The sequence below is a fragment of the Pongo pygmaeus genome, chromosome 2 (assembly GCF_028885625.2).
Source record: "Pongo pygmaeus isolate AG05252 chromosome 2, NHGRI_mPonPyg2-v2.0_pri, whole genome shotgun sequence".
Taxonomy (NCBI): domain Eukaryota; kingdom Metazoa; phylum Chordata; class Mammalia; order Primates; family Hominidae; genus Pongo; species Pongo pygmaeus.
In genome coordinates this window covers 204,949,869-204,976,574 of record NC_085930.1, presented here as the reverse complement: position 1 = coordinate 204,976,574, position 26,706 = coordinate 204,949,869, and the positions used below count along the sequence as shown (strand labels likewise).

General features: G+C 48.1%; 1 protein-coding gene, 1 long non-coding RNA gene and 1 pseudogene across 2 annotated transcripts; 1 reads left to right on the top strand and 2 right to left on the bottom strand.

Moving 5' to 3' along the window:
• The window catches only part of LOC129032718 (succinate dehydrogenase [ubiquinone] flavoprotein subunit, mitochondrial-like), a 56,381-nt pseudogene that overhangs the window by 8,634 nt on the left and 21,041 nt on the right, over nt 1–26,706 (bottom strand).
• On the top strand, nt 20,288–22,373 carry LOC129032716 (serine/threonine-protein phosphatase 4 regulatory subunit 2-like). Its single transcript, XM_054480430.2, is given in 3 exon segments — nt 20,288–21,630; nt 21,633–21,677; nt 21,934–22,373. Coding segments are annotated over 3 exon segments (1,197 nt in total). The 5' UTR covers nt 20,288–20,918.
• LOC134739104 (uncharacterized) lies at nt 22,714–23,710 on the bottom strand. The gene is made up of 2 exons (XR_010125608.1): nt 23,558–23,710; nt 22,714–23,145 (listed from the first exon to the last, which is right to left on the bottom strand). It is a non-coding gene; the product is annotated as an uncharacterized LOC134739104 (long non-coding RNA).

Genomic DNA, 26,706 nt, shown 5'->3' with positions numbered 1-26,706 from the left:
TGAAAGGTGGAGGTTGCAGTGAGCCGAGATCACGCCACTGCACTCAAGCCTGGGCAACAGAGCGAGACCCTGTCTTACAAAAAAAATAAATAAATAAATGTATACAAATTTATATACATTAAGTGTATATAAATGTCACTCCACTAAGGGGAAAAAAGACACCTTCCAGATGGTGGTCCCAAGGGGCCGGCCACCCCACTGTCCTTTGCATCAGGGGGAGGAAGGTGGCTGCTGTGTGCTTGAAAGTCACTGCTGATTTGGACTCTTATGTGCTCTCACCTGACGTTCAAGATTTGAAATTTTTTTTTTTTTTTTTTTTTTTTAAGATGGAATTTTGCTCTGTAGTCCAGGCTGGAGTGCAGTGGCACCATCTCGGCTCACTGCAACCTCCACTTCCTGGTTAAAGCAACCCTCCGGCCTCAGCCTCTGGAGTAGCTGGGACTACAGGAGTATGCCACCATACCTGGCTAATTTTTGTATTTTTAGTAGAGATGGGGTTTCACAATGTTGGACAGGCTGGTCTCGAACTCCTGACCTCAGGTGAGCCACCTGCCTCGGCCTCCCAAAGTGCTGGGATCACATGTGTCAGCCACCGCGCACGGCCAAGATTTGCAACTCTTATGTTTCCAAGATGTCTTAAAAAGGTTTTAAAGTTTTTTTTATATATATATAACATTTTATATATATTTTCTTCAACAGGTAACATATGCAGGAGACAGGAGGCATGAAATGCAGGAGTCAAACAGGCCCCACCCCACCCACTGCCTCTCCACGGGACCAGGCTGTGGGTCTCTTGAGGGTCTGCTCAAATGCTTCTAGGCTTGCTGGTGTTTCTCTTCCTTTTGTTTATAATGCTTTAACAATTGATCTTTCAGTAGAATTGACTTTTTTCTTTTGGTGGGCAGTTCTACAATTTATTTTTTCTTTTTTTTGAGAGAGTGTCTCCTCCCTCTGTTGCCCAGGCTGGAGTGCAGTGGTGTGATCTCGGCTCACTGCAACCTCCGCCTTCCAGGCTCCAGCAATCCTCCCACCTCAGCCTCCCAAGTAGCTGGGACTACCCAAGTGTGAGCCACCATGCCCAGCTGCTTTTTGTATTTTTGGTAGAGATGGGGTTTCACCACCTTGCCCAAGCTGGTCTCGAACTCCTGAGCTTAAGCAATCTGCTTGCCCCGGCCTCCCAAAGTGGTGGGATTATAGGCGTGAGCCACTGCACCCAGCCTCAGTTCTACCAATTTTAACACACGTATAGATGCATGTAACCACTTTGGGAGGCTGAGACAGGAGGATCACTTGAAGTCAGGAGTTCAAGACCAACCTGGGCAACACAGGGAGACCGTGTCCCTAGAAAACAATTTTAAAAATTAGCCAGATGTGGTGGCGTGCACCTGATCGTACCACTGCACTCCAGCCCGGGCGACAGAGGCAGACTATGTCTAAAAATACAGATATATATATAGATATAGATATAGATATATATATGTATTTTTTTCGGGGTGGTGGGGGAGAAGTAGTGATGCTACATGCATTTTTCTTTCCATTTTTAAAAATTAAAGCATAAAGATACAGTAAAATAAAACTCATCATTTTTAATGTAGCGTTTTTCAAATTTTGACACACACAGAGCTGTGTCTGTAAGTCTCAGCACAATCAGGAAACAGCCTCTGGCAACCACCAATCCCTTTTCTTCCCTAGATGTGCCTTTTCCAGAATGTCCTATCAACAGAACCACAGGTGTGCAGCCTTTTGAGTCTGACTCCACAGCATTCTGCGTGAGATGCTGCATGTGTGAGCAGTTTCTCAGACGTAAAGTATAGGGTATTCTTACAAAATGTTCTTTTCTGCATTTTCAAAGAAAGAGAAGCTCAAAATTTCTACATTGCTCTGAGAGAAGTGGTATCGGTCCTCACTGCTACAAAGTACCGGGCTATGGAATGAGACAAGCACAACTTGTGGCGTCAGGAACGATGGACCTGAACTCCGCCTTCGCCGATGATCAGCAACAGCTTGGGATAAGACGCCAGCTCTGCGTGTGCTGGCCTCCGGAGCTGTGGTCAGATCCACAGAGACACAGTGTCTGAAATAAGCTACCCTTTTAATACTATCTGTACCTTTCTAACTACAGATATAAAAGGGCGCATGTTTGTAAGTTACAGCAGTGCTAGTTTTTATTTCACTTGAGTCCATACAAAAAGCAAAAAGCACCTGTTCTATAAAAACGGCAGAAATGATGCTAAACAGTTAACACCAGAGAAAGGTAACGGGAAGAACGTGGGCCTGGGGTCCCACCATCCTTGCCACACAAACATCCACCAGTGCCTCATCCACCTCACACTGTTCTGAGCACACGAGGCTGGATAACCACCGTGAAGATCTCTGGAGGTGGGAGTGATGCTAACTGTCCTGTTCTTAGTGTACATAAGACTCACACTCCCACACACGGTATTTCTTTTCCTGCACATTGTTTGACGCTATCAAGAAAAGAAAACCAGCAAGTGAAATCCAATCTGTCCATAGAGGGTGGGAATCCTGTTCACTCTAAGTCAGCCCTTCTCCTCTAATAGAGATTAGTTGTACTTTGTTTTTAGAATGGCCTAAATTATTTTTCTAAGTACCAAGAAGTTACATATTCATTCATGCCAACTATTTTAAATATTTCATTGCAAATAAGTGATTTTTATCAGGCAAGTAATAGGTAATGAACTTCCCCTAAAAATAACAACTTCCTAATAGTGCTTTTTCGAAGCAGAAAATGACTGCAAAATAATTTAAAAAAAAAAAGTAACCTCAAAAATGTCACCTTAACTGTTAAGATCCCCAACCAGCCTCTATCTAGTCTCAACATTACCACCATATAATCTCTGGATTTCTCAGTTTAATCACTTCTAGGGGAAAAAACCCAGACTATCTCTATATGATCACTAAACAAATTTCCAGTAACAAATCAAGGCTTTGTAACCTGGCTGGGTGCAGTGGCTCATGACTGTAATCCCAGTACTTTGGGAAGCTGAGGCAGAAGGACTGTTTGAGTCTAGGAGTTCAAGACCAGCCTGGGCAATATTGTGAGACCCTGTGTCTACAAAAAAAAATTTTTTTAATTAGCCAGGTATGGTGGTGCACATCTGTAGTCTCAGCTACTTGGGACTCTGAAGGTTGAGGTGTTGACGACTGCTTGAGCTCGGGAGGTTGAGGCTATGATGACTGTGCCACTGCACTCCAGCCTGGGCTGACCCTGTCTCAAAAAAAAGAAAAAAGACTGTAACCTCCTGCGCCTTCTCAAATAGTCTGGCTCCTGAAGAAAACACTTACTAGATCTGCATGACTCTTCGATACTCAGGGCGCATGCCTGACCAGACAACCAGGTCCAACAGTGAGTTTGCCCCGAGGCGGTTGGCACCATGTACCAAGGCACAGGCAGCCTCCCCACAGGTGTACAGGCCGGGCACAATCTGATCCTGGCCATTCGCGTGCCTCAGGACCTGTGGAAAGGAAGGTTTCAGATGAAATGTCAAGGTGCCTATTCCTCCACAAGCCCACCTCCCTCAACGGGGTGTCTGTGCTGCAGGTCAGAGAAAGAGAGGGAAGTAGGCCGGGCATGCAGTGACTCACGCCTGTAATCCCAGCACTTTGGGAGGCTGAGGTGGGTGGATCACCTGAGTTCAGGGGTTCAAGACCTGTCTGGCTAACATGGTGAAACCCCGTCTCAACTAAAAATACAAAAATTAGCCAGGCATGATGGTGGGTGCCTGTAATCCCAGCTACTCGGGAGGCTGAGGCAGAAGAATCACTTGAACCTGGGAGGCGGAGGTTGCAGTGAGCCGAGACTGTGCCATTGCACTCCAGCCTAAGCGACAGAGCGAGTCTCCATGTCCAAGAAACAAAGAGAGGGAAGTAAAGGCCATATCTAAGAAGGAAGTAAGGACCACAGCTACTCTTCTTCAGAGGAAAACTTCCGAATGTATCCCCCAGTTTCCCCTCTGCCCCTGAGCACCTGCTGTTACAAGCAGGTCAGAGGACCTCCAATGTCAGCATCTGCGACTGTCCCCCGTGTCCCAAGGCCCTCACCACCTGTGCTCCGGCTCAGACCCAGGAGCACGGCAGGTGGAGGAACATCAGCAGGGGAGACTGATGTTCCAGACTCTTCTACCCCCTGTTCACCTCTTCATCTACGCAGGGAAAGTAGCAGCTTCCACCCACCTCACCCAACAAGGAGGCTAAGTGACTGACAAGCTCTGTGTGAACCGCAAACCACTCAAAGGTATGAATTATAAAGATCTCTCAATGTATAAGATCATTAGAAATAACACAAGATCATATAAGAAAGTAATTATAAAATGGAAAAAGCTGCAAATGATGTATCTATGACAATTTACTAAGGAGAAATAAATTATTAAGCCCCCTCCATTCTCCAGTAATAGAAATTTAAAGTGCGATCTAGAAAACAATACAGTACTTTCTTGAAGAAAACATCTGTCTTTTCCTCTAAGATCTAAAGAGACAACTGCGAGGTGGGCCCCGTTGTCCCAGCCTTCTTTCCAGCTGTGGGAGAGGAGCCAGCACCATCACCTGCCCCTTGTAGCTGGTGGGAATGCCGTCCACATTATAATGCACGGTGGGGAGGACATGGATTGGCTCCTTCGTGACGTCCACACCAGTGAAGATCATGGCTGTCTCTGAAAAGCCGGGCAGGCACGTGGCCGGCTGCTCTGGAGGTAGGTGGTGCAGCTGCAGGTAGACGTGATCTTTCTCAGGACCAAAGCCTCTGGTAAGACAGAACACCATCACATAAGGCAGAGAACAGCAACGGCGGGAAACCTGAGAATACGTCATCTTGGAAGCGTGTGAGTTTCAACATGTTTTGATACTGAGCAAAATTTCCCCTCATGTATGGTCACCCTCTCCTCAAATCTTTTCTAAGCATCTACTGTGTGCCAGGGACAATCCTAGGTGCTGGGACACAGCTGAGAACCAGAACAAAAACTCTGCCCTCACTGAACTCACACTCGTCTCAGGGATCACAGCCTGCTGCGGCTGTCCTTGGTAAGAGCATTAGAAAGGCCTCTATGCCAAATACAGTCGTCCTTGCGTATACATGCCAGGTTGGGTCCAGGACCCCCACGGATACCAAAATCCATGGTTGCTCAAGTCCCTAATATAAAATGGGAGAGTATTTGCATATAACCTATGCACATTCTCCTCCATATTTTAAATCATCCTCATTTAAGGTTTTATATTTAAGTTTTACAGCAACTCCAGGATTACTCATAGTACCTAAAACAATGTAAATGCTACATAAATAGCTGTTACACTGTGTTGTTTAGGGAACAATGACAAGGAAAAAAGTCTGCATATTTGTAACGATGCAATTTTATTTTCAATACATAGTTGGCTGAAACCACACATGTGGAACCGATGGATACGGAGGGCCACCACATTCCAAAAAACCATCTGACTTCTCTTTTTTTTTTTTTAACATAAAAATGTAAAACCTCTAAAGGCCATACCAGCAGATATTTAGCAAGTGTCATTACATTAAAGAACAGGGTCAGGCAATGAAAGAGCTGCAAATTGTCTTACTGAAAGCCAAATAACCCACACACTTTGAAAGCTGCCGAAAAACATCTGTGGGTATCAGACACAACACCCAAGGCTCACACACCGACATCAGGTTGGGTGTGTGTCTCTCTCTCTCATACTCCGTCACATATTCACACACTCTAAGAGAAACTCTGTTCCACAGATTTGAGACAGAAACTGGCTACAATTTTCAAAATGTAGGTCTTTAGGAAAATATCACAGACTAACAGATGCCTGCCCACAGCTGAGAGAGGTGGCTGTGCACATGTGCCTCCACCCGAAGCTGAGGGTTAGCGGTGCTGAAACTCACAGAAGCAACCCCGGCCCGAGTGCCCGCTCAGACAATGCTGGTAGCAAATCACACGCACCTTCCTTTGCAGATCTCCAGTCATCGACGGACACACCACATCTCGAGATGCCAGGTCCTTCGCGACGGGGGCGTATCGCTCCATAAACCTTTCGCCTTGACTGTTAATGAAAATGCCTCCCTCTCCACTACATCCTTCCGTAATGAGACAACCAGCACCATATGTGCCTGCAAAAACCACACACGTTTATAATCTAACAATTGCTAGCTCTCTATTTCAAATGCATTTTTTTTTTCAAGATATTTTTTGGGGGAGAGATGAAAAACATATGCAGAAGGCAGTATATGCAAAACTGAATAGAAAGAACAGTTAAGATACAGTAAAAAGTCTGGATAACAAAAAGCACTGACAAGGCTGACAGCTGCAACACAGGCTGGGGCAGAGTGGCGTCCCCAGAGGGCAGAAAGGCTGGCCCACAGACCTCTGGCCAATACTCTGATTACAGCCTGGTGTACGTTGGATGCCTCAAATTTTGTTTTAATTTTTGAACATTCTTCTGCACTATGATACTGGAGTGACTAGTTAAGAATACTAGCTTGGAGAATTCATATCTAAGTTACCCAAACAGTGGCAAGGACAGTAATAATGATTATTTTAGTTAATATTTACACTGCACTTGCTATGGGCAGTTCTAGCTACTTTCCACATATTAAACTCATTTAAGTCTTACAACTTAACCACTTACTTAAAGTGGTTAAAGTAACTGACAGTGTATAAAATTAAAGTTATTTATTTTCATTATGTAGAGAAGACAGAGTTATCTATCCCAGGAATCAGTATAAACACAGAACCCACTAAAACAAAAGAGATTTTGCCAGAAAACCCCATGTGACTCTTCGGGCCGCAGTTTCCTCATCTAAAATTGGGAGAGGTAAGCTGTGAACCTGATGGCAGCCACTACCGACTACTGAGGGCCATGCTTTCTCACCCCCAGGCAGGTGCTGCTGTCCTCACCCTTTACAGGTGAGGAACCATGGCTGGGAAAGGCCATCACCCTCACACGGTTATATCAAGGCCTGTGTCTGAACCGTTATTCTACAATGCCTCTATTTTCCTTAAAATAAACAAACTCTAAATGAAATTTATTCATTTTTACAAAGGAAATAAAGTAGAAATTAGATTCCTACCCTGTGGCAACAACAGTGTTCTTTGCTCTCATGCGATGGATGGAGCCGTCCTCTATGCACAGTGCGATGACACCACAGCACTCCCCGTTCTCCATCAGGAGATCCAAGGCAAAATACTCCACAAAACAGCCGGTATCACATCACAGAGACTAAAAGAAAGAAAAAAAAAAGGGCAAGAAGTGTTACGCCATCCTTTAAGGTTTTAAGGTGCCATCTGCTCATGTGAACAGGTGAAAGAACTTGATCCAAATGAACCAGGTGAATCCAAGGAGATCAGCAACAGTGTCAATGACGCTGTCGGAGCCTGAGAGGCATTCCACGCCGAGCAGTACAAACAAGGCAGGTGTGCTACAGAACGCAGCAGCAACAGCTCCTATTTTGGTGACACATTTCCTATTTCTACACAACCCGAAGAGGCACTCCACACTGTCCGGTGGCCACATGCAGCTGCACTCAGAATCTGGTGCCAGAGTGAGGTCCACAGACCATGGGGTCACAGCCCAGATGGGAGCTGCTGGCAACACATAACCACTTAATTAATTAAAATAAATCAAAACGTTTAGCTCTTCAGCGACACCAGCCACACTAGCAACAGCCCCACGTGGCTGGCAGCTACCAAAGCAGACGGTTGCAGATGAGCAGATTCCGGCAGCGCAGAAAGGTAGGCATCGGACAGCGCTGCCCGCCTGGACCTGCTGTTCCCTCAGCCAGCGCAAGTAGCTCTCGTAAGCCTGGGCCAGCTCCCCACGTGACAGCTCCTGCTCCGGACGGAGCCACTGTCTCCTCCCACCACACACTTCTCAATGCACTCACCCACACAGAAGTCACTGGTGTTCTAACAACCTGCAAATTAATGATCCGTCCCCATTCATCAGAAAACAACATAGTTCGGAATACTGATTACTCTGAATCAATACTGTTCAGAATATTATTTGGTCATGCCAAAGTGGACCCTGATTACCCAGGAACTATTGTCACCTCAAGTCTTTGTCCAGTGATAAGTTAATATTAAAACAATCCATGGCCGGGTGTGGTGGCTCATGCCTATAATCCCAGCACTTCGGGAGGCCGAGGCGGGTGGACTGCCTGAGCTCAGGAGTTCGGGACCAGCCAGGGCAACATGGGAAACCCTGTCTCTACTAAAACACAAAAAATCAGCAAGGCGTGTCGGCGTGCACCTGTAGTCCCAGCTACTCTGGAGGCTGAGGCAGGAGAATCGCTTGAACCCGGGAGGCACAGGTTGCAGTGAGCAGAGATCGCACCACTGCACTCCAGCCTCGGTGACAGAGTGAGACTCTGTCTCAAAAACAAAGCAAAACAAAACAAACAAACAAAACCAATCCATTCAGGAACTCAGAGGTGGTAAAAGAGCCTTAAAATACTTGTTCTTTTTCTTTTTTTGAGACAGGTCTCCTGTTGCCCAGGCTGGAGTGCTATAAACACGGCTCACGGTCTCAAGTGATCCTCCTGACTCAGCCTCCTGAGGAACGGGGATTACAAGCATGTACCACCATGCTCAGCTACTTTTTAAACTTTTTGTAGAGACAGGGTCTTGCTATGTTCTCCAGACTGGCCTCAAACTTCTGGTCTCAAGTGATCCTCCTGCCTTGGCCTCCTAAACTGCTGGGATTACAGACGTGGGCCACTGTGCCTGGCCTGCCTGCTCTGTTCTTATATGCTGAGTGTCACATATCCCAAGTTAAAACCTGGTATATAAGATTACCAATTCAACTTTCCAAAATAGATGCAAGAAGTCACACATTGCCTTAGGGGCAGCTCCTCAAGGCACATGTCTAGTCCTGTCACATCAACAGTCGCTGCATGTGCCGCACACCGCTGTTCTCTGTTGCTTTCTACATAATCTCTGGTGGACTCACTGAGCACCCTAACCCATTCCCTGCTGTCACCATAAGCCCCAGCACTACATGTCCTGTCTCAGGTGGACCGGCGGTGGCCTTACCCTCCCATATAAGGTGTGCAATATTGAGTGGCCGGTCCGGTCAGCCACACAGCAGCACCGATGAGCCTGCCCGCCCTTTCCAAACCTGAGGCTCTGTCCACCAAATGCATGCTGATAAATCTTCCCATCTTCAGTGCTGTTAAACGGCATGGCACAATTTTCTAGCTCTGAAAGATAAAAACAAACAAAAATCTTATTACCTTAAAGGACTCAAGATATTCACAGCTAATCTACACTAAACAACTTTAATACAAATCTGCAAACCTGAAGTAATCTATTTTATGAATATGTCAACACTTCATCAAAGACAAGTTTTTCTTTTTACATGTAATGCATAGTTCATGACAGACAAAGACTTCTCTTGTGAGCTTTGCTCATCACCATTCTTTCGGCTGCCACATCTGCCTCCATTGCTTACATTTTTTCCAGGACTCTTGTACTAGAAACAGACCACGAGAGCACCCACAGCCTCCCGCCCATCACCTCGACCATGGCAGTGGGGGCCTGCTCCGTCATGTAGTGGATGGCATCCTGGTCCCCCAGCCAGTCGGAGCCCTTCACGGTGTCGTAGAAATGCCACCTCCAGTTGTCCCCCTCCATGTTCCCCAGAGCAGCATTGATTCCAACCTGGAAACACCAACCACTCCTTACAAGCCACAAACAGGAGCCCCAACTTTGTCTTCCAGGCCCAAATCCACCCACTGGGGGACTCAGAGAAAGCCAACTACTCAAGCAGTGACTCCCAGTGAGGGCTGACCTCAGCAGAGGAGCAGCGAGGCCTGACAGATTCCAGATCACAACCCCTTCCCAGCTCACCCAGTGATTCCATCCCTTAGCCTCAGTCTCCTCATCTGTGTGGTGGAGACAGAGGGAGCTCCAGGAAGGGCTGACTGGAGCAGTGAGTGAGAGGCTACCTGTAATATGCTTATTACCTAACATATCTGGCACAGAAAAGGTACTCCACAAATCTTTCCGGATAATTTCATTAACAAATCTTCCCAATGGCATTTACGGGCATGTGTTAAAGATTACAAGTGCTTCCTGCCAAGTAATAAACTCCATACTCAGAGTCACACTCCCCTGTACCCCTACTTCCTTTGGTTGTGTGTGCCCATTGCCATCTTACCCCTCAGAGAGTCCCAGAAGACAGCAGCACAGGGACAAATGAAACCCTTGCCCTTTTCTTCCCCAGCCTAACTTCTGATTCCTCCTTTTTAGATGATCTCCTTTCCTCAAGGTGTTGGGGCAGCCGGGGTGGGTGGGGAGGCAGGGGTGGGTGGGGAGGCAGGGGTGGGTGGGGAGGGTACCAGGCGAGATGGTCAGAGAAGGTGTTGGGGAGGGAGGGGTGGGTGGGGAGGGTAGCAGGCGAGATGGTCAGAGAAAACCCAAGTGTGACTGGAGTCTCAATTAAGACTGACAACAAGGCTCCCGCCCTTCAAAGTCCTCAGGGAAGAGGCTCCAGGGAGAGACCCCTGAGAGGGTGAGCTGAGTGAGTAAGGCACAGCAAGAGGCCATGTGGCTGGAGCACGGGGAGGAGGCAGGAGGCTGCCCAGGTAGAAAGTGTGAGGCTGTGCAGGACCTGCACGGAGTGGGAGCACAGTGGGGCACCTTTCTCTTACCTGCGCTGCAACAGTGTGTGACCTGGTAGGAAACAGCTTTGTAACACATGCCGTATTAAACCCTGCCTCGGAAAGGCCAAATGCAGCTCGCAAGCCTGCCCCTCCAGCGCCTACCACCGCTGCATCAAATTCATGATCCACTACTGGATACTGAGCAGAAATCTGGAAAAGAAAAATTCACCTGTCAATCACATGTTCCACTATGACAAACATGAAGACTCTTGTGACAGTGAAAGAGCTTGACAAAGATAAAACAAGCAACTGCTGGGCACACAGGGCCTCCATCCTGTCCTGGGGCTGAGCCCTGAACAGTGCGGGGAGAAGTGGGCACATTCGCACCTGGAGAAGGGACTGACAATCAGATTCTATGAATGGTAGAGGGTCTATTCCATGGGATCAGACTGAGGACCACAACTCTACTTCAGGGCCTTGCCTATGCTTATGCCTGAGAAGGTGCCAAGGAGTATTCAGTCACTATTGTGAGCTTATGAGAAAAGAACTTTGCAGCAAGTTTCGGTTTTCCAACAGAGAGAGAACAGGCACACTCAATACCAAGGAACCCACACCGGAAGGGCCCCACGGTCCTATTTTCAGTAGGATTTTATCATCTATCACAGCACATACTGTTCATTTTAATTTATTGCTTTACTTGACCTAAATTTAAATCTAGTTTATAGATACATAAGAGATACAGTAAAAATGTTCACATCTATGTTTATATTTGGACTTGCAATTAAGTAGTATTACACTGAAAATAATTTCAGCATGCATTGGATACCTATGAGAAATTGTTCTCCTATGTGATGACTCATATGAAAACAAACTGTATAGATCCTTATCCCCAAGCCAAAAAAATCATTTATAATGGAACAAAAAGCATGAACTTACGGAACCTGAAACTTTAGCAGATGCCCTCGTGTTCCTTCAACAGTGAAGTGAAAACCTCGGGTTCCTGTTTGCAACACTGTTGGCCACTGGAGATACAGAACACACAGATCCAGAGGGTTAGTGTCCTGAAGGAACAAATGCTGTGGGGAACAGTAATTCAAATTTCCCCTTGCAAACTGTTCCCCTTCTGATGTATCCAGGTGCTCCTGTGCATCCAGAGAGCTCAGCTGGGACCCTCTACTTAACCCTGAAGGGCAGCCCAAGGGGCAAGGAACGACTGAGCCCCCAGGTCCTCCTTTCCACCCTGACTTGGCACTCTAGAAAACCAGGATGAAGCTTGTTTCCAAACAGGATACTCACTGACTCAGATACGAAATGAAAAAGGCACACTTCCTCTGTGAAATCTTAATTTATGCAACTTAGTGGAGAAGGGGAAAGACATCTAGATCGTTTTACTGTATGTGGTATTTTGCAAATAATGAAGCATTTTAACTGGCTCCATCAGAGCCCTTTCCACATTACAGTTCCAATTGTCCATGAGGGCTTGCGGTCAGTTCAAAAGGCACTGGACACTGAATCAGGACATCTGTATCCTGGAACAGTAAAAGCTGACAGCCCAGAGGGAAGAGGTGTCATCCCTTCATCACACAGGAGGATGTCAGATGCACACTCTCCCCTGCCTGGCTGCTGCTGGCTTTTTCCTGGCCAACATCTACAACTTGAGATATCTCGCTGCTTAAATTTTCCATCTTAGAAACCTTTACTCATGAAAACTGGTTTTAGTGTTTAGTTTTTAGTGGCTCTGTGTGAGAGAGGTGACACTGTCCCATATGCTAAGATTGGCCAGCCATTTAGGGGATATGTTTTCCATTCTGCTGGCGGCATTTTAGAAGACCACTGAGTAGTCTCAGAAATATCATAAAGAATAGTTTTAGGGGCTGGGCGCGGTGGCTCACGCCTGTAATCCCAGCATTTTTGGGAGGCCAAGGTGGGCGGATCACCTGAAGTCAGGAGTTCGAGACCAGTCTGGCCAACATGGCGAAACCCCCTCTCTACTAAAAATTAGCTGGGCGTGATGGCGGGCACCTGTAATCCCAGCTACTTGGGAAGCTAAGGCAGGAGAATTCCTTGAACCCAGGAGGCAGAGGTTGCAGTAAGCCTAGACTGTGCCACCGTACTCCAGCCTGGGCGACAGAGTGAGACAATGTCTCCAAAAAACAAAAGAAAAGGAAAAAAAAGCTTTAGGAAATTATACACTCAGCAATCGGAAGAGGGGACGTGAGGGATGTCTTCAAGTATTTAGAAATACTTGCAATTCAGAAATTACTTACTATGTGGGATAAAAAATTATTCATTTCTCCAATTTCTAGTCTCTGTTTTTATTGACATAAGCTAATTTAGTTTTTACTTTCTTCAGAAAACGAGAAAGAATGAATATTCTTCTACCTCAGTATAATTTTTTACACGGTAAAATCATATTTTAAGAAAGAAGTCTTTGAAATAATTTTAATACAAACGTTCTTGAAAATTTTGTAAAGTGCCCTATTAACATAGGTAATAGCACCTATAAAAACAGTATATTATACCAAACGTAAGTAGAAACAGTGAGATCACTAAATGTTTATTTGTTCTTTCTAGGATGTTGATGTGGAATACACACTGCCCACCCCCCACCACACACACACAGAGCTAGCTTAAAAGGGGCAGCTACTATAACACAATCTTGAACAAATTATCACGCCATCCCCCTGGGGAAAAGGACACTAACTCTCTGCATCTAAATCTAATCTGGGGCAGATTTCTGAATTCGGAAAGCCCAACTTTAAGCCAATGTCAGTCTTTAGATAAAACTCAAAACTAGTTTTGACACAAAACTAGTCTTTTGTGCCAATTATTAATTTTCTTAGGAGAAACTATCAAACATTTCCTCTAAGAAATAAAATGGGGAACATATAACTAAAAGGAATACTTCGACCTTGCTTAACAATACAGAATTTCAGATGACAGGATTAGGAGGTGGAGGGGGAAAAGGAAGAAGTGCAGCGACATTAATATACGAAATCTAGCAAAGTAAGGGGTCCTCATCGAATAAAATGCACCTATAAATCATCAGCAAGAAACTAATCTGCATGTACAACCTACACAATCACAAAGGCAGCCAACGAAGAACCTAAAAACGCACGACTTTCTGTAGCAAAAACTACCTTCATCAAGTTTTTTTTGTAAAAAAGACTTTTACAAAACCCAAGACTAAATTTTGGTTCCGTTTTGCTATCTTGCCATCTTGTCTGAGGTGCCTGGGGTCTTAGTCTGCAGAAGGAACACTGGGCACCATCTGGGTTGAGGACAGAGGAACTAGCTCTATCTAATTTTTCTCCAATCACAAGCTACCATTTCCCCTAAAAAGTCCCACTGACCATGGGCTTTACTTCCTGCTTGTGGACGCCCTCCTAGCAGCTCCTAAGAGCCCAAGATGCGGCGGGGGTCTCTGCTCAGTCAGCACCAACCACAGCAACACACTAGAACGGTTTACATGCTTTCTAATGTTGACAGGATGGCTGTATGACTAATCCTCACATTTAATTCAAAGAGATTTTTAATAACTATTTCAAAAAGGAGAAAACTGCACAATTACAGGCATAATTCAAATCAATATTGCTGAATGCCTTGGTTCCTATTGAGATTTTTACTCTGCAATTTAAAATTACTTTGTAATTAAGGAGGTGGGTGGGTAAGTTCATTTAAAAGAACCAAACTAAACCTATCCAATTTAGCTTGATTAAATACAATCCCAGAAGGCCGATTCTGAAGATGCAATCGTAGAGGGCACATTCAGACAAACTCAGAGAGCAAGGGCTCAGGGAAGTATAACCCTGACCATCGTCCTGGACTAAGCGGAGCCCGGCCCTCCAGGTACTCAGCGCATAGGCAAGCACAGGTCCTGGAGTCCTCGCTCGGTCAGTGCCCTGAGCTCTCCGTCTCATTTTTAAAAACTGGCACAGCTGCTTTTAAACACTGGCACGTTTTTGGTGGCACAAGGGCCACCAAACAGGACCCAAAGTAGAGGCCCTTAGCTTACAAGGTCCCGAAGTGGACATGCACAGATTTGCGCTTTCTGGAAACGGGAACTGCAAGCTCAAGCTCGATCGCGCCGCGCTTCCCACCGGACGCCCACGCGGCCGAGCCCGGCCACTCCTCGCATCCACCCGGGCAGTTTCACCCGCCCCGCCGGCCCCACCCACCGGATGCGGGCGGTCCCTCAGGACAACCCTCACAGAGGTCCTCAGACTCCTGGCCCAGCCAGGGCTCCACCCCGGTGACCTTCGGCAGACACGACTCCTCCCCGAGTCCACCCGCCAGGCACTGAGGCGAGGGGCTACCTCAGCCCGCGAAGTCGCCGGACCCCAGGCCCGGACCAAAGCGGCGGAGGGGACGCCCAGCAAGCCCGCGGGGTCGTGACCTTCACCGGGACGCGGACTACCTGCTAAGGACCGAGCTCCCCAGGCCCCCGAGTACACCACGCGGCTCCCCCTCGCACCGTCCCAGGGCTCTCCCAGCCCCTTCCCGATCCCCGGGCAGGGGGCGCGGGGACCCGGCGCCCGCTCCGCTCGGACCCGCTGGGGACCGTCCCGCTCCTACCGCCGCCTGCTCCGCTCGGACCCGCTGGGGACCGTCCCGCTCCTACCGCCGCCTCGCCCCCCCACCTGCCCTGCCCCGCCCCGGTCCGCCGCAGGGACTCACCGCCTTGGCCAGCGCCAGGCGCCAACCGCTTAGCAGGCGCGACAGGCCCCGAACCCCCGATATGTCGGTAGTCGCCGCCGCGCAGTCCCGCCAGTCCCTGCGCAGACTGCGGCTGCGCAACACACCCCGGTAGAGCTGGGGGGGGGGGGGGACTCGACCCGCGCACCACGCCCGGGTCAAGGGGGGGGCGGTATTGGGGGACACCGCGCCTGCGCACGACGCCACGCCCGGGACAGGGTCTAAAGGGCGGGGGCACCGCGCCTGCGCAAAGTGGACCCGCGGACGGTGCCGTTGGGTGGACACAGAGGTCCTGCGCTCCCCGACCGAGATAGGGCGGGCCCTATTTCGGGGAGGTGTTGGGCACCAACATTTTTTAAAGCCCCGTGGGTGGTTCTCCGGGATCTCCCAGACCGAGAGGGCCTGAACGTCCAGACCACAAGGAATGGGATCCAAGGGGCGGCGCTCATCCGCGGAGGTGGGCGGGAGCGGCCCGGGGCCTCCGGCCTCTAGTGAGCGGGAGTGACCGTCGGTTTCCGGCCTCCGAGGGAGGGGGGAGCGATCCTCAGCCATGTCCCCAGCCTCTGGCTTCCGGCTGATTTTTAAATTTTTTGTAGAGGCGGGATCTTGCTGTTGCCCAGGCTGGTCTCGAACTTCTGGCCTCAAGTGATCCTCCCTCCTCGGCCTCCCCAAGTGCAGGGATTACAGACATAGCCACTGCGCACGGCCGTGGTCAGCTTTGAAAGCTGGGTAGATCCCTTTGGCTTATACGCCTGTCTGCTACCTTACCCTGATTTTGCTTCTGGTTCAGATAGTATTTTAATATTTCTAATGTGTCTTTTTCTAAGGTGTCTGAAATATTTTTGTGGAATGAAGTGGCATGAAAAATAAACCAATAATCATTAGTAATTATGTTTCCTGTCTTTTCACTTTAAATTATTAAAAATCTTCGTCTTGTGCATGTTTAACAATTTTCAGTTATTTTAGTAAATTTGCAAGGGTTCAGTCCCATTTTATTGATATTTGGGTTGTTTCCCATTTTTGCTCTTAATAACACCGTACACAACATATTTGTGACCATAACTTTATCTTAAGGATCTTTTTTTTAAATGTATGCCCCAGACGTGGCCTCTATTGGCTTGCGGGGAATGAACATAATACCTCCTAGACTTTTTTTTTAAGTTACACTGTTTTAGTCCTGGGTTAGTTATCTAATTTTGTTTGGTTTGAGACAGAGTTTTGCTCTTGTTGCCCAGGCTGGAGTGGAATGGCGCGATCTCGGCTCACTGCAACCTCTGCCTCCAGGGTTCAAGAGATTCTCCCGCGGAGCTGACAGTGAGCGGAGATGGCGCCACTGCACTGCAGCCTGGGCAACAGAGCAAGACTATATTGCTTTAATTTACTCTGCCGGCTCTCTGGAGAAATGCAACCTCATCAGCAGAAATTATTTCCAGCCTGCTGCTTTTTAAATGTTATTTCCTATAGCCAGGTACTGAGCCCTTCAACTGAGGTCTAAACCCTCCACCCTCTCCCTCCGGGATTGCCAAGCCTGTGGTTTCAGTTCCATGCTCCCAGGTAGATCATGGCAACTCAAAGTCAATGTGCTTACGAAATACTTTTTCTGTTTTTTTCTTAATTTTAAGAGTTTTTTTTAAATATGTTTTTGTTTCATGGAGGTGACACCCTCTGTCTTTGAGTTGTGGGAGCCTTCCTCCTTCAGTCTGCATGTACTGAAGCCAGTGTTTGCTGCGCAGCCCCTCAGCCGCAGCAGCCCACATTGAGGTGCAGGTGCTCACGCCATCGCCCCAGAGAGCTCCTCCATTCGCCCCTCCACCCGTAGCCCCTCGAAACCACTGCCCTGCTCCCCAACATGGTACACTGTCTTCTCCAAGACGTCATGTGTTGGCATTCTTCGGCCTGTGCCCACCAAAACTAGCTTCCTTCACCGGGCATGTGGCCTGGGAGACCTGGGGCATTTGGGTGCATCTTTCCACTGCTGGTTGGTGCCCCCTACGTGGAAGCATCCGCGTTGGTTCACGCCTTCTCCTGCTCCTGCCGATGGACATTGTGTTTTCTTCCAGTTATTGGCAATGAGGAATGAAGCCTAAACACTTGTGTGCAGGTTTGTGTGTGCACGTTTAAGTTTTCTCTTGGGGGACATTTCAGGAGCGGGGTTGCTGGATGACGTGGTAAGGATGTGCTTAACTTCATAAGAAACTCCCGGACCACTTTCCAGCATGGCGGGACCCCTCCCATTCCCACTGCAGCTTATGAGGGTCCCAATTCCTCTGCATCATCACTAGAACCTGGGTTGGCCCATGGTTTTTGTCTGTTTTTAGCCATTTTAATAGATTTGCAGAGGTACTGTTGACTGGCATTTCCCCAGCGTCTCTATGATGTTGAGCCTCTTTCTCGAGCAATATGCCCTCCTTATACCTACTTTGATGAGGCCTCCATTCAAATATTTGCCCTCTCTTTAATACTGGGGTTTTTAATTTCTTATAGTTAAGTTTTGATGGTTCTTCATATATTCTGCGTGCCAATACGTTGTGAGATGTGTGATTCACAAATGTTTTTTTCTAGACCATAGTTTGTGTTTCATTCTCTTTAGATTTTTATATTGCTTTATAGAATTATAATTTTAAATTTATGACTAAATTGAATTTGTCAATCTTTTATGAATCATGCTTTTGGTGTCATGTCTAAGAACTTTTCATTTAACCCCAGGCCATACAAATTTTCCCGTGTTTTTACCTAAGGGTTTGATAGCGTTATGTTCTCCATTTAGGCCTTTAATAAATGTTGAGTAACATTTTCTGTCAGCTATGGCCGTACCTTTCTCCATCTCTCACAGTATCGTGGGCGTTTGCAGTTCGCAGTGCCCCGTGCTGTTCCCGTCTTCTTGGTCCGCTCTTCCTGTGAGTTTCAGGGCACGTCTTAGTGCTGGCGCTGTCCTGGTCCATCACGGGGTCCCATGAGCTTGTCCGTGTGGGAAGGTTGGGACTGTGATGTTGACGGGATGCCCTGTGAGTCAGGACGAGGTGCTGACGGGGGTTTCCATGTAGGAGAGAGAGGCGTTTGGTTTTCCGGATGGGGCAGACTTGAGGGGACAAACTTGAGAAATGCCACCAATGAGAAGCCCAGGCAGAGCAGGTCTTGGGGCCGCCAAGCCGTGTGGGAGCCAAACGTGGATGTGTCAGTGGCCATGCCAGGAGGTAAACCCTCAACCAAGGGCCTCTGGGTGTCCAAGGCCAAGTCTTGTTCAAGAGGTGCATTCAGCTGAGCCAACCATGGCAGAAATGCATAAGGGAGATCCCACGGTTCCTCTGTTCAAATCCCCTGCTAATCCCACCCGACTCAGAGAAGGAGCCAAGTCCTCACAGCAGCCTGCAACCCCCGCCTGACTCGGCCTCCTCCTGGCTCTGATTCTCTGCACCCTTCTATCCCTCTCTGTCTCTTCTCCCATCAGAGAGGAGATCCAGCACGTTTATCCTGGTGGATTCAAACCCATCTTTGCCACACATATAGTCACCGGAATGAATAGGTATAATCTAGAAAGAGTCCTTTTGAAAAAGAAAAAGGCACGCCGGGCATGGTGGCTCATGCCTATAATCCTAGCACTTTGGGAGGCTGAAGTGGGAGAATCACCTCAGGTTAGGAGTTTCAGACCAGCCTGGACAACATGGTGAAACCCCATCTCTAGTAAAAATATAAAAATTAGCTGGGCATGGTGGTGCGTGTCTGTAATCCCAGCCACTTGGGAGGCTGAGGCAGGAGAATCATTTGAACCCAGAAGATGGAGGTTGCAGTGAGCTGAGATTGCGCCACTGCACTCCAGCCTGGGTGACAGAGTGAGACTCTGTCTCAAAAACATAGTAATACGAATAATAAAGGAAAAGTGCAAAAATTGAAACAACTTAACAGAAACTGGGCAAAAGAGCTGAACCGACCCTCCACAGAAGAGGAAATGTGGAGGAATGGCTAATGAAAACATGAAAAGGGGCTCAGCCTAACACGGGGACATATCACATGACACCCACCAGACGGGCAAAAATCCCACAACACAATCCATGTCATTGTTGGGGAGAATGGAGAGAAGCAGGAACACCAGGCACTGCTGAGAACGGTTGTGAAGTATATTTCTCTTATGCTTGTATATGAAAGAGTGTGTGTTGTGGGTTATGAGGAAACTTACATTTCTTACCTGGGATGAAATTTTAAAACTTGAAAGCTACTGACCAGAAGAAACTTGCACTTGTGTACAAAAGAAATGCTCAAGAACGTTCCCAACAAAACACAGTCCTCAGGGCTCCCACCTGGCCAAACACTCATCCACAGGGAGATGAAGACATTTCCCATGTTCCCCTCAGACGACAGGAGATCACGCAGCAATGAAAATGAACCATGTCAGTGTGGGTGGGTCTCAGGGAGGGAATGGAGGACAAAAATAGATATAGAGCAGATGCTCAGAGCTATGCAGTGTAGGAGCAGCCACGCAGGAGAATTTCCTCACATCAAAGTTCAAAACTACAGCCAAGGCAACAGAGGAAGACCCTGCCTCAAAAACAAAACACAGTTCCAAAATGAAATGGCATATTTTTCAGGGATGTAAATGTACGGTGAAAGAAACGTACTATCAGGGAAAGTGTAGAAATAATAAAGACTAAAGCAGGAAGCGATTCCCTCCATAGGAGAAGGGAAGGGACTGGGACTCAGGCAGGGCCTCCAGGGAGCATCCAAAGTTATGTCTCTTGAGATTCTGCTCCCTAAACCTGGTGGAGGTCCACTGTGTCCAATGTGTCAATATTCTTTATACCTTACCCATACTGTACAAATGCTTTATTTCTATTCAATATTTGGAAGACAGTTATAAACAAGATGCATTAAATAGCAAGGTGGCAGATGAACATCAGGAAGGAACATCCATGAGCTTCCATCCACGGAACCTCACCATGGATACGCTTGTGATCAAGGGCCTGGTCTCCCCTCAAGACACGGTCACAGATCAGAGGCCACACCATCATAGCAGTGGAGCAGGACCAGCTGGGACAGGGTCCTTCTGTGACACCTGCTGCATCACCAGGCTGTGGGAACTGACTCAATTGCCAGAACTCACAGAATAGCAGTATCAGCACCAAAACCTCACAGGAAAAATGGTAAGTTCTAAGTTTCTCCATTAATAGTAACTCTCAGATTAATCTCTGTCATCCATCACTTCTCCAAGAAATAACTTTTTAGGGTGACGTGCCAGGCGCCATGTTGGAGGGTTGGTGGTAGCGGCTTGGGGGAGGTGCTCGCTCTGTCGGTCTCCCTCTCTCACACGTTTCCCTGGCTCCCTTCGTTCCCCCCCACCCCACTTGGCCTGCGAGCTGGAGTGTGTGCGAGGGAGTGGGAGGACGTGGCGGGGTGGGGGGAAGAGTTCCGGTCCCCAAGAGACCCGCAGAGGGAGGCGGAGGCTGTGAGGGACTCCAGGAAGCCATAGACATTGACAGGCTCCAGGAGGCACTGGAAGACTTTGAGAAGAGGGGGAAAAAGAAAGTTTGTCCTGTCCTGGATCGGTTTCTTTGTCATGTAGCCAAGACTGGAGAAACAGATTCAGTGGTCCCAATTTAAAGGCTATTTTATTTTCAAACTGGAGAAAGTGATGGACGATTTCAGAACTTCAGCTCCTGAGCCAAGAGGTCCTCCCAACCCTAATGTGGAATATATTCCCTTTGATGAAACAAAGGAAAGAATACTGAAAATTGTCACTGGATTTAACGGTATCCCTTTTACTATTCAGCGACTATGGGAATTGTTAAGAGATCCAAGGAGAAACTATACAGGAACAGACAAATTTCTCAGAGGAGTAGAAAAGAACGTGATGGTTGTTAGCTGTGTTTATCCTTCTTCAGAGAAAAACAATTCCAATAGTATAAATCGAATGAATGGTGTTATGTTTCCTGGAAATGCACCAAGCTATACTGAGAGGTCTAATATAAATGGGCCTGGGACACCCAGGCCACTTAATCGACCAAAGGTTTCTTTGTCAGCCCCCATGACAACAAATGGGTTGCCTGAGAGCACAGACAGCAAAGAGGCACATATGCAGCAAAATGAAGAGAAAAATCACAGTGACTCTTTGACATCTGAATCAGAAGTCTCCTTAGTGAGCCCTTTGAAAAATAAACATCCAGATGAAGATGCTGTGGAAGCTGAGGGGCATGAGGTAAAAAGACTCAGGTTTGACAAAAAAGACGAAGTCAGAGAAACAGCCAGTCAAACGATTTGCAGCGAAATTTCTTCAGTTATGGTAGAAGAAACAGAAGCATCATCTTCATCTCAGGATAAAGATAAAGAAAGCCGTTGTATCCAGCAGCGTGTACAGAAGAGGATGAAGAAGAGGACGAAGAGGAAGAAGAAGGTATTGAGAGGGACCATCCGTAAAAGGGAGGAGTAAGGAGATCCTCAAATTCTTGCTTTCATTGTTTTCATGAAAGAATTGTACATCACGGAACTCCTTGTAATGCCGACGCTGGGCTTCTCTCCCACCTGTATGTAGCTGCCGCTGAATTTCAGGGGATGTGATTTGAACTATAGAACATCCGAATTCATGAAACTTAACCGTGGAGGAATTTTCAAAATAAAAATTAAGTACAACAACATTTGCTTATTTTTAGAGTCTTTTATGACATCAAGAGAAATGATCCCAGAAAGAAAAAATCAAGAAAAAGAATCTGATGATGCCTCAACTATGAATGAAGAGACTTCTGAGGAAAATAATCAGATGGAGGAATGTGATGTGTCTCAAGCTGAGAAAGATTTACTACATTCTGAAGGTAATGAAAACGAAGGCCCTGAAAGTAGTGGTTCTTCTGACTGCCGTGAAACAGAAGAATTAGCAGGATCCAATTACAGTAAAACTGGAGAGATTCTTTCAGAATCATCCATAGAAAATGATGATGAAGCCGCAGAAGTCACCGATGAACCAATGGAACAAGGTTATGTAGAAACATTTAGATGCAGTATTTTACATACAGTTCTGGTTTTAATACCGTATAAAACTTTTATGTACAAAAGTAGACCTTCCGTTTTACAAGACAAGCAGGTTGTAAAATAAAGTACTTTATGAATAATTCCTGAAAGAGTTGTACATGTAAGAACTGTGAATATCAGCTCCTCTGGGTCCTGCTTACCTTACCACTGATTTTTCTTTCTTTCTTTCTTTTTTTGGTCTGGGCAAATCAGTGGTTTGTGTATAGTTTTTTTTTTTTTTTTTTTAGGATTGAAGTTTTTAAACTGGAAAGTAATTATAATTTTGAACAGTTTTTTGAGATTATCACATTTACTTTATACATATGCAAGAAGCTTTTTGTCTTGTGTCTTTCTGATAACTCTAGCAGTATTCATATTTTGGTCATAGTTTCAACATTTTAACATGTGAATAATGGGGTTTCATGCTGGTTTCCAGATTTTATTGTTTGGCTACATATGATAGAACTTTAAGTTACATATATATACATTATTCTAAGGGGGGAAATGTTATATTTTCCTGTTTTAATAAGAGATTAATACAGTGGATACTTTTTCTATTGGTAATGATTGAGTTCACCTCTTTCAGAAGACATTTTCTTTCTCTTCTAAGTAACTGAAATAAAATCTGGCCTTTGTGAAACCCTGGAAATACCACGACTCTCAACTAGAAACACCAATACCAGCTCCTCCACGAGTTTCCAGCTCCACAACCTAAGACATCAGAGGCAGCATTGGCTCCTCATGTAGATTCCAGCTCCGGGACCCTCATATTTGAACTGCAGGAACATCTCATCCCTGGATCTCCAGCTGCACCACACTCAAATTAGAACAACATCAGCTCCTCCCCAGGTCTCCACCTGCAGAGACGTCGAAAGTGAATGTCAGCTCCTCCCCGGGTCTCCAGCTGCATGGCCCTAAAACTAGAACATCAGCTCCCGCCCGGGTCGCCACCTGCACCACCCTCAAACTGGAACATCAGATCCCCACGGGTCTCCAGATGCAGGGCCCTTAAACTGGAACATCAGTTCCCCACCAGATTTCCAGCTACACGGCCCTCAAACTGGAATATCAGCTCCACCCCGGGGCTCCAGGTGCACAGCCCTCAAACTGCAACTTCAGCTCCCAGCCAGATATCCAGCTGCATGTCCCTCAAACTGCAACATCAGTTCCACCCCGGGTCTCCAGCTTCATGGCCCTCAAACTGGAACATTAGCCCCCCGCCCAGGTCTGCAGCTCCACGGCCCTCAACCTGCAACATCAGCTCCCCACCAGGTCTCCAGATGCACGGCCCTCAAACTGGAACATCAGCTCCCTGCCAGGTCTCCAGATGCACGGCCTGCAAACTGGAACATCAGCTCTCATCAGGTCTCCAGCTGCACAGCCCTCAAACTGGAATATCAGCTCCACCCCCGGGCTCCAGGTGCACAGCCCTCAAACTGCAACATCAGCTCCCACCAGGTATCCAGCTGCATGGCCCTCAAACTGCAACATCAGTACCCCACCGGGTCTCCAGCTTCACGGCCCTCAAACTGTAACATCAGATCCCCGCCCAGGTCTCCAGCTCCAAGGCCCTCAACCTGCAACATCAGCTCCCCTCCGGGTATCCAGAGGCATGGCCCTCAAACTGAAACATCGGCTCCCCACCAGGTCTCCAGATGCATGGCCCTCAAACTGGAACATCAGCTCCCCACAGGGTCTCCAGCTGCACGGCCCTCAAATTGCAACATCAGTTCCCCCCCGGGTCTCCAGCTGCACCACCTCAAACTGCAACATCAGCTCCCCGCTGGGTCTCCAGCAGCACGGCCCTCAACCTGGAACATCAGCTCACCCCACCGGGTCTTCAGCTCCATGGCCCTCAACTTGCAACACTGGCTCCCCACCAGGTCTCCAGAGGCACAGCCCTCAAACTGGAACATCAGCTTCACCCCAGGTATCCAGCTTCACGGCCCTCAAACTAGAACATCAGCTCCCTGCCAGATCTCCAGCTGCACGGCTCTCAAACAGGAACATCAGCTTCCCACAGGGTCTCCAGCTGCACAGCTCTCAAACAGGAACATCAGCTCCCCACAGGGTATCCAGCTGCACGGCCCTCAAACTGCAACATCAGTTCCCCCCTGGGTCTCCAGCTGCACCACCTCAAGCTGGAACATCAGCTTCTGCCCCGGGTCTCCAGCTCCACGGCCCTCAACCTGCAACACTGGCTCCCCACCGGGTCTCCAGATGCTCGGCCCTCAAACTGGAACATCAAATCCCCACCGGGTATCCAGCTGCATGGCCCTCAAACTGGAACATCAGCTCCCCGCCAGGTCTCCAAGTGCACGGCCCTCAAACTGGAACATCAGCTCCCCGCCAGGTCACCAGCTGCATGGCCCTCAAACTGGAACATCAGCTCCCCGCCAGGTCACCAGCTGCATAGCCCTCAAACTGGAACATCAGCTCCCCACTGGGTCTCCAGCTGCATGGCCCTCAAATTGCAACATCGGCTCCCAGCAGAGTCTCCAGTTGCACGGCCATCAAACTGGAACATCAGCTCCCCCGTGGGTCTCCAGCTGCACAGACCTCAAACTTGAACATCAGCTCCTCGCCGGGTCATCAATTGCACGGCTCGCAAACTGGAACATCAGCTCCACCCCTCGGTCTCCCGCAGCACGGCCCTACAACTGGAACATCAGCTTCCCCCCGGGTCTCCAGCTGCACAGCCCTCAAACTGGAATTTCAGCTCCCCACCGGGTCTCCAGCTGCACGGCCCTCAAACTGGAACATCAGCTCGCCGCCGGATTCAAACTGTTCCAGTTTGAGGGCTGTGCAGCTGGAGACCCAGTGGGGAGCTGATGTTCCAGTCTGAGGGCCGTGCAGCTGGATACCCGGTGGGGAGTTGAAGTTCCAGTTTGAGGACCGTGAAGCTGGAGACCCGGTGGGGAGCTGATGTTCCAGTTTGAGGGCCTTGCAGCTGGAGACTCGGGGGTTGCCGATGTTGCAGTTTCACGGCCATGCAGCTGGAGACCTGGGTGGGAAGCGATGTTCCAGTTTCGGAGCCATGCAGCTGGAGGCACTGTGGGGAGCAGATGTTCCAGTTTCATCTTCCTCCCTGGGTCTCCAGGTGCATGGCCATCAAACTGGAACATCAGCTCCCCAGCCCACAAACCGGAACAACAGCTCCCCGCCGGATCTCCAGCCACATAGCCCTCAACATCAGCTCCTCCTCGAGTCCTCAGCCGCACAACCCACAAGTTAGAACATCAGCTTCTCCCCAAGTCTTCAGCTGTGCGACCCTCAATCTAGAACATCAGTTCTTCTCTGGGTCTGCAGCTGCAAGACCCTGAGCCTACATCAGCTTCTCTCCGGGTCTGCAGCTGCAAGACCATCAAACTACAACATCAGCTTCCCTCCAGGTCTCCAGTTCCATGACCGTAAATCTAGAACATCAGCTCCTCCCTGAGTCTCCAACTGAAAGACCTTCAACGCCAACAACATCAGCTCCTCCCTGAGTCCTCAAATGTATGACCCTCAAACTACAACATCAGCTCCTCCTTGTCTTCAGCTGCACGACACTCAATCTAGAACATCAGCTCCTCTCTGGGTCTGCAGCTGCAAGAACCTAACTATAGAACATCAGCTCCTCCCTGGGTCTCCAGCTGGAAGATTCACTAACTAGAACATCAGCTCCTCCCTGAGTCTCCAGCTGAAAGACCCTCAACGCAAACAACATTAACTCCTCCCCAAGTCCTCAACTGCACAACTCTTAAAATACAATATCAGCTCCTCCCCGAGTCCTCAACTGCATAAACCTCTAACAACAACACCAGTTCCTCCCTGAGTCTTCAGCTAAATGACCCTCAATCTAGAATACCACCTCCTCTCCAGGTCTGCAGCTGCAAGAACCTAACAGTAGAATATCAGCTCCTCCCTGGGTCTGCAGCTGGAAGATCCACTAACTAGAACATCAGCTCCTGTCCAGGTCTCCAGCTCCATGACCCTCAATCAAGATTATCAGCTCCTCCTTCAGTCTCCAGCTGAAAGACCATCAACACGAACAACATCAGCTCCTCCCCGAGTCCTCAACTAAACGACCCTCAAACTACAGCATCAGCTCCTCCCCAAGTCAGCTGGATGACCCTCAATCTAGAACATTAGCTCCTCTCAGGGTCTTCACCTGCATGACCCTCAAACTAGAACCTCAGCTCCTCCCTGAGTCATCAGCTGCACGACACTCAATCTAGAACATCAGCTCCTCTCCAGGTCTGCAGCTGCACGACCCTCAATCTAGAACATCAGCTCCTCTGCAGGTGTGCAGCTGCACGACCCTCAATCTAGAACATCAGCTCCTCTGCAGGTGTGCAGCTGCATGACCCTCAATCTAGAACATCAGCTCCCCTCCAGGTCTCCAGCTGCACGATCCACAGAGTACAACATCAGCT